The sequence below is a fragment of the Malaya genurostris genome, chromosome 1, assembly GCF_030247185.1.
Source record: "Malaya genurostris strain Urasoe2022 chromosome 1, Malgen_1.1, whole genome shotgun sequence".
Taxonomy (NCBI): Eukaryota; Metazoa; Arthropoda; class Insecta; order Diptera; family Culicidae; genus Malaya; species Malaya genurostris.
The window spans coordinates 91,055,944-91,063,803 of record NC_080570.1 but is presented as its reverse complement, the minus strand read 5'-3'; the positions used below and the strand labels follow the sequence as shown (position 1 = coordinate 91,063,803).

The 7,860-nt window shown below is 38.7% G+C and overlaps 1 protein-coding gene across 2 annotated transcripts in view; it reads left to right on the top strand.

The window, feature by feature from the left end:
• The window catches only part of LOC131440701 (glutathione hydrolase 1 proenzyme-like), a 147,510-nt gene extending 142,406 nt beyond the window's left edge, over positions 1-5,104 (top strand). For both annotated transcript variants that reach the window (XM_058612214.1, XM_058612213.1), the window contains exons 14-15: positions 4,695-4,808; positions 4,868-5,104. In XM_058612214.1, coding sequence (XP_058468197.1) covers positions 4,695-4,808; positions 4,868-5,014 — 261 coding nt within the window. In that variant the 3' untranslated portion in view covers positions 5,015-5,104. The remainder of the gene's footprint in view (positions 1-4,694; positions 4,809-4,867) is intronic.
• The last annotated feature ends 2,756 nt before the right edge of the window (positions 5,105-7,860 follow it).

The window sequence follows — 7,860 nt, the reverse complement described above, 5'->3', positions numbered from 1 at the left end:
TTCAGATTACTTCTTTGGAGAGATAAAAATCATCAATTTAGCAAAAATTTAAAATGGTTTGTTTAGCTTTCTACATTCCACCAAATGAGCGCAAATATAGCATTTGGATGCTTCGCGTTCTAGAAAGATGTTCAAATAGTGTTTAAAATTGTATAGAATTTCACAAATGGACCTTTCTGAAAGCCGGAAAGAATCCCGTAAAGTATTTTGATAGTTTCTTTCACTGAAATATGCAAATCCGAAATGAAAAAATCGACATCACATTTCTGTGTGTTGCCATTTTTGTGGTCATTGGGACTGCCGATTTTTGAAAAAGCTACAAAGAAAGTCAAATAAAAAGAAAGCTCCATACCAAAATTTCTTTAGTAATAAACCAATCGGTGATGTGAGCAGTTCGAACGATTGCGTCATCCTGCTGCTGATCGTTTTATTGCAGAAAAAGAAAACGAAAAATGGACAAGGATGGGAAACATTATACAAAATCAGCCATTCTAATGACTCTAAATGTTATTTAAACTGTTAAGATTACTTTCGAAGGTCAGTTTAGTACATATTTAGAATAACTTTATTGGCTTTGTGCAGTTTTGCAATGCGAATTTCGCACCAAACCAGCATATTTGGCTGTTTCGCGTTCGAGAAAAATGTTCGAAAAGAGTTCAATATCGTAGAGAATCCCATAATTTAGCCCTCCTGAAATGAATCCCTCACAGAATTTTGATAGTTTCTTTCACTCAAATATTCAGCTGTATGCAATATTGAAATATATGAGCGATTGTACGACTTGTGTTTCGATTATTTTTATGTACGACTTGTGGTACAATTATACGAGGTCTGTTCAAAATGTTCCCGGAATTTTTTAATTGCGCGCGTCTGGAGAGTCCGGTGGTCAAAATTTTTTTATTGTGTTGGTACATATGTCCCTAATATATGGTGAAATTTTCAGCTGTATTCATTGTTTACATTCTGTCTTGTAGCGGCTGGTGTAGACGTGTTTTTTGAGCTCGGCGATTTTTGTTAGTTTAAACAATGGAAGAATTGAAGAATTTGTATTAAATTTTGCGTGAAAAATGAAATAAAGTGCAACCAAGTGTGCGAAATGTTACAGAGAGCCTACGGTGAGTCTGCTATGAAAAACACAAGTGTTTACGAGTGGTATAAGCGTTTCCAAGATAACCGCGAAGACGTTGAAGACGACGAACGCTCCGGTCGACCCAGCACGTCAATAATCGATGAAAATGTGGGAAAAGTGGAAAAAATGATTATGGATGATCGCCGAATCACTATTAGAGAAGTTGCTGATGAAGTTGGCATATCAGTTGGCTCATGCCATCATATTTTTTCAAATTTTGTCGTGAATTCGACTTACTTTACTATGGGGTGCCTATTCAAAATTTACCCTCTGAGAGAGTGATAAGTTTTTGATCGTGAATATCTATTGTTGTATCTAATGAATCAACATAATTCTTGCGACATGCCATTGGAAATATGATCACAATTTTATGATAAAATTTTCAGTTTTGTGACATAGTCTCAAATAATTCAAAATTAAACTTTTCTGAAATGTTTGGTATAAACGAGTATCAAAGAGGATAATTCATAAGGCGCGTTTGCCTTTCTTGTATTTTTAAAGCTCATAGCTCAGTGATCTGTGAAAGGATTTATATAATCTAACTACCAATAGAACACCAGCCAATCAGAACGCGTTCTAAGGAAGAGAACAAAATATCTGCTGCTGTACAACAAATCGTCCGGGAAAAATGTTCCGAAAAGTGGTGAATATCGCAGTGAGTTCCTCAATTTGGTCCTTGTGAATGCTAGAAACGAATCCCTACAGCATATTGATAGTTTCTTTCAATAAATTATGCAAATCCGAAATGAAATAATCGACAATAAAATTCTGTATGCGGCTATTTTTATAGCCGTTAGGACCGCCCATTAGTGAAAAAGCTACAAACGAAATCACATAAAAGGAAATCTCTTAACAACAATTCAATCAGTTTGGATTCTATCGCCCCTGCGAGCAGATGTGTTTTGTGTAGTCTGCACAGCTAGTTTCGCTTTCGACAAGAGCGATTACGTCACAGCTGCCAGTCATTAGCATTGGGAAAAAAAACAACGGTGGAGAGCATTGCACAATATCAGCCGTTCTAATGGCTCTAAAAGTTTTCTAAAGAACTATTAGGATTTGTTGTTTGCAAATCGTAGGGAAATATCCTCAGTTTACTGCAAATCAAGAACAGTTTGCTTAGATTTGTGCACTTTTCGCTGTGTGAAATTCACAGTAATCGATCTCAAGTGAAGCTTTCTTTGTTTTTGCGAAAAATGTGAAAAAGGGGAATGCTTGCATAATTCATACAATTGATATTCGGAAGTGTTAAGGAACATGTCAGTTGTATTCGTATTCACGACATCCAGTTATGTCTCTGACATTACCCACCCGCCTTTTTGGGCATGAAACGAGTGGCAGCAAAATTCGTTCCAAAACTGCTGAATTTTGATCAAAAAAACAAACGCATTACCATCGCTCAGGAGCTGTTAAACGACGTCAACGACGATCCAAATTTACTTGAAAGGGTCATAACTGGTGATGAAACATGGGTGTACGATTATGATGTCGAAACAAAAGCACAATCGTCCACGTGGAAGCACCCAACGTCACCAAGACAAAAATCGCCGAGCTCAAAAAAACACGTCTACACCAGCCGCTACAAGGCAGAATGTAAACAATGAATACAGCTGAAAATTTCACCATATATTAGGGACATATGTACCAACACAATAAACAAATTTTGACCACCGGACTCTCCAGACGCGCACAATTAAAAAATTCCGGGAACTTTTTGAACAGACCTCGTATTTAAGAAATCATTTCTTCTAAGACAAGGTAAGTTTGAACAAATGACGCAACTATGTCTCTAACAATGCCTACTCCAAATAACTCAATCATTTGTTGATGGATTAACATAATTTAACAACCAATCGATTTGGAAACATTGAATTTAAACATTTATGGCAACGCCGATTCAATATTTCAATTGTAAACTATTGAAAAATTGGTTTGAATTGACCTTTGTTTTCACGAACCAATTACAGCATGCCATCATGATGTCATCCGTATGATTCCACTCGCTTGACCAATGGTTTCGATCGTTGCTTGCACCTCGAATCTCTTTTAGTAGCAATTCTGCTTCGAAAGGTATAAGGAGGATTTGCATCCTGCAAGAAAAAAGTATCGCTCTCTTCTGCGTCGTATGAACCTTCGCACAAAAGGGAATCGAAGAGCGCACCTTCTGCGTGGTTAAAAACCTCAAACCCTCAGGTCGTAGTTCTCATTTGCCTTCCGGTCGTCAAAGCGAGAATACGCATTAAACCAGTTTAGCATCATTTGGCACTGCGAGCGGATGTGTCGGTTTGTACGCAAAGCTAGTTTCAATTCAAGCAAGAACGATTGCATCAGCTGCGGGTGGTTTGCATTGGAGAGAAAGAAAACAAGAAACGAAAAGTCATTATATTATATAAAATCAGCCGTTCTAATTGTATACAATGTTGTCCACTTTTCGTACGACTCCCACTTCACGATAACGTGATCGATGGCCTTCAACTCTTTTAACTGCTTAAAAGTGGTCGTCCCTTTTTTGAAGTGAATCAGGTATGAAGCATCTCTGTATGTGTGTTTATCTTCCTCTCGGCGTTTTATCCGATGAATTGCGATAGCCGGTTTGCGAGTGACAAATCAGCTTGGCCCCAAAACTGCAAAGTTTGAACGTTGGATTCACTTTTAACGAGTGCAATGCCTTTCTCAATTAGTGATACTCCGTATTGACAATGATCAAAGGCAGAAGTTTAACTTTTATCTTCTTGGTCACTGTTTTCCAATTGGGATCATCCATATTATCCGGATCAGCATCTGGATTGTTGTCAACGTCCAGCGACGCGAGCGAGTTCATCGTAGCCACCGACAAATGGCCTACAATCGATTTGCTGGAATCCGTAGATTTCTTCCGTTACCGGTCGGGATGTCCGAAACGCTCCCTCCTATTCTCTCTGTCACGATTTCTTCAAAGCGCTCGTCTTTAGAATCGAATTTTACTTCTACCGAAATAAACACATCCGAACTGCTCAAAAGCAAAACTTGGAATCGAATGACCACGACCTGAGCGTTTCACGCTTTATAATTGGTTTGTTCTTAATGATGTTGGTGGGAGAACCTCACCTCGACATCCAGTTCCGTCTGAAGCACCAGAAGAAATTTCAGTCAAAGTTTACCTTTTATACCCGTCCAGTAGATAATCGGAACTGATATGTGCCTGACTACCTCAAAAGCGTCGACCGGGTGCGAAAAAGGCAAGCAAGTGTGATGAATTTTCCTCATTTTTTCGAAAAAGTTCTCGAAAACTTTGTTTTTCCATTATTTATGGTTTTCACACGCTGTCGAAAATTTAATTACAAATTCCTAATCATATTTCCGATAGCTTGAAAAAAACATGTTGTTGGGTTAAGTACATCAAGAGATATTCGCGATAAAGTTCTGCCCATTCTTCTACAGGGTAAACTTTGAAAAGGCGCCCCATAGTAAAGTAAGTCCTATTCACGACAAAACAAAGGACATATTCATATCCAAATCGACCAATAAATATAATTTTAGGCATTTATCAGTTCTATGTATGTGATACCGTTTATTCTTTTTCTTGTAGATTATCATGAAAACACTTTGGTTCGACAATAATATCAAGGAAGCCGTGGATACTCCACGTATTCACCATCAATTAATTCCGATGGCCGTGCAATATGAATACGGTATTTTAGAAGTGAGTATTGGTATGAAGCCTCATCATATGCATAGATCATTATAAACCTTTGATTTTAGGATGTCTTGAAAGGATTAGAGTCAAAAGGTCACGTAACAAAACGCTACCGAGAACGAGGTTCAATAGTATGTGGGATAACACAAAATCAGACGGGTATTTACTCCAATGCAGACTTTCGGAAGGGAGGCGATGTGGCAGGATATTAATTGTTTTTCTTCATTTGATTCTATCCAAAGAAAGCATAAATTTCATCATTAGTACAAAATAAACTCTTTTATTAGTTGTGATGCATTCAAGGTTTGTGGGGTTTACTGTACAAGGTGCTTCAAATAAGTATGTCATCAATTTCTAGGATGAAAAACTAAGAGTAAGTACAAGCACGCGAGATTGACGTAGGACTGCATTTTTGCAATGCGCAGATTCAGGGGCATCCCAAGGCAAACAATAAATCCAGGAATATACTGCACAAACAATTATTAACAGCTAGATATATACGGTTCAATATAGTTAATTTTATGACTAAATTGGATTCGAAGAGAAGATCGAGAAAAAAGGGTGGGTGCTCAAAACGGGACTACCACGTTTGGCATAAAGTCGTGGCCAGCGCTAAATCATCTATGACGAACAGAATATTGTGCTAGTACTATCAGGAATCAGAACTAATGAATGGTAAAAGCACTAGTTGCTCAACACCACCTTGAAATTTATTTAAAATTGTTTGAGAACATAAAAACCTTTCACATATAATCTAGAATTCAATATAGTAATTACGTTAGTAGTTTTAGTTATATCAAACTACTTTTCAAACCTAATAATATCGATAATTGGAGTAATTTTTTACACTTTCATGAATATTGATCCCGGAAAATATTTTAATCTATATTCTTATATCTGATTTCTATACAATTAGATTAAAATAAAAGGTTCGTCAGTATCCACAATGTTATTAAAAAATTTCAACTTGTAGGTTAAATAGTGGGTTGCAAGCACATACGTTTAATTGATAAAGCTAACGACTTTCACTATGTTAGATAAAATACATAACATTCAATATGTGGAATGAATCCCATAGTTGAGGGAAACACGTAGAAAGTTTCCATACAAAAATCAACACATTTGCTCTGAAAGTACTGGCTAAGATTTTATCCTGTGTAAAATAGGAATTTGTTCCTTTAGGCGACGGAAAGCCAACTAGCCCAAATAAAATTCACATTGTGTATCGTTTCATAACATTTATATTAAGCATGCACTCTTTTTCCTTCCGTCTGCCTTCTTCTTCTCACAAAGCTTCATCATTCATCTACAACTTTCTGTACTAGCTTCTCCTTTCTCTCATCTCAATTCTTTCTTCCTTGTCTATACCTTCAACTGATCTATGCATACTCAAAACTCTACTCACGGTACCGGAGCTTTCCTGTCCTACTTGCCACCGATTGCCTTCAGTGCGGCGTTGGGATCGATTCGTCTCATCTTCATTACGGTTTGGATGGCACGGATCACATGCTATCTGGATCGCATACGAACGGTTCTAATGCTTCATCCAACCAGCCACCGTCCTGTCTCAATACTCAGTCCACACAGTGTATGAGGAGCGTCGATGCAGTATCAGCACGGGATCTGATGAACGTCGGAATCGTGTCAGCACGGGATTTTGATCGTCGATGCAGTTTCAGCACGGGATCTGATGAACGTCGGTATCGTGTCAGCACGGGATTTCGATCGTCGATGCAGTATCAGCACGGGATCTGATGTGAATTGCCAGTGGCTCGACCAGTGCGAGACTCGCTCACTAGGCGCCAAGGCCAACTTAACACCCATGGGAAAACTCCACAACAACAAAACTCCAAATGAGGGCCCCTTCCGGGGTCTCCAGTGAATTAACTCGGCTCGTCTTATTCGTCTTCTTGTTCAAAGCCTGGTTGTAGTGCCGGTTTTCACTGTCATCCACACGTGAGCTAACATATTCTGCACTCAGTTCGTGCTCGCATCGCAAACGACACAGTCGAAAATTTCTTACGGTCGCGACGACAGAAACAAAGACAATACAGTGCAGTGAACAATAGAGTGTACGAAATGGGCAAATACGATTTAACAAAGCCTGAAACTTGGCCTACAAGGCCAAATTCAATTTGTATTGATTTCAAGCGCTGCAAAGTTAGACCTGCAGCAACCGAAATTGAAATCTTGCTTAAGGAACGAATGCATCTAAACGTTAATGATGTAAGTGAGATTCAATTCAACAAGGCGTCTAACTGTGTGTACATTATGTTTAAACGTGAAAAAGACGCAATTGCATTTGCTTCGGTTAATAACGGGGTGCACAGTATTGATCATGACAATGTTAAATATATAATCCCTGTGTACATGGTGGACAATGCCATAGAAGTACGCGTGCATGACCTTCCCCCGCAGACCAGCGAGGGGTATGTTCGGGAATGTATGTCGCAGTACGGTGAAGTTCTTTCCATCGAAAAAGAAGTATGGCGGAATTTTTTCCCGGGTATCCGGAATGGCGTGCGAGTGGTACGTATGCAACTACGTAAAGCAATTCCATCTTACATCATTTGTGGTCAAGACGGGATACATCCGTGTAAAACGTTGATTACGTATGAAAATCAATTGGTTACATGTCAGTTTTGTGAACAACCTGCACACTACGGCAAACCTTGCACTGAAACTGCAAAAACAAACAAAACAAACAAAAACAAGGACAACCAACCAACAACGGAAACTAGTGAATGCAGTGCTCCTGTTTCAAAAGCACCTTCACCATCTAGCCAACTATCAACTGCAATCAATGTACAAAGCGCATCTACAGCAACTGCAAATGAACCCAAGACTGCGATCAACAATGGAAACAAGGAAACGGAAACCACTCACAATTCCAACGATGTAGCAATGGATGATATGAGCAACGGACAAAATGACCTCCAATCTTCGATAGAAGGAAATGGAAGCTCCTCTTCCCCTAGAAGAAGGGTGACAACGAGATCCAACAATAAAAAAATTATATTGTGTAACAAAAACATGGGTAAATCGGCCACGTAAAGCT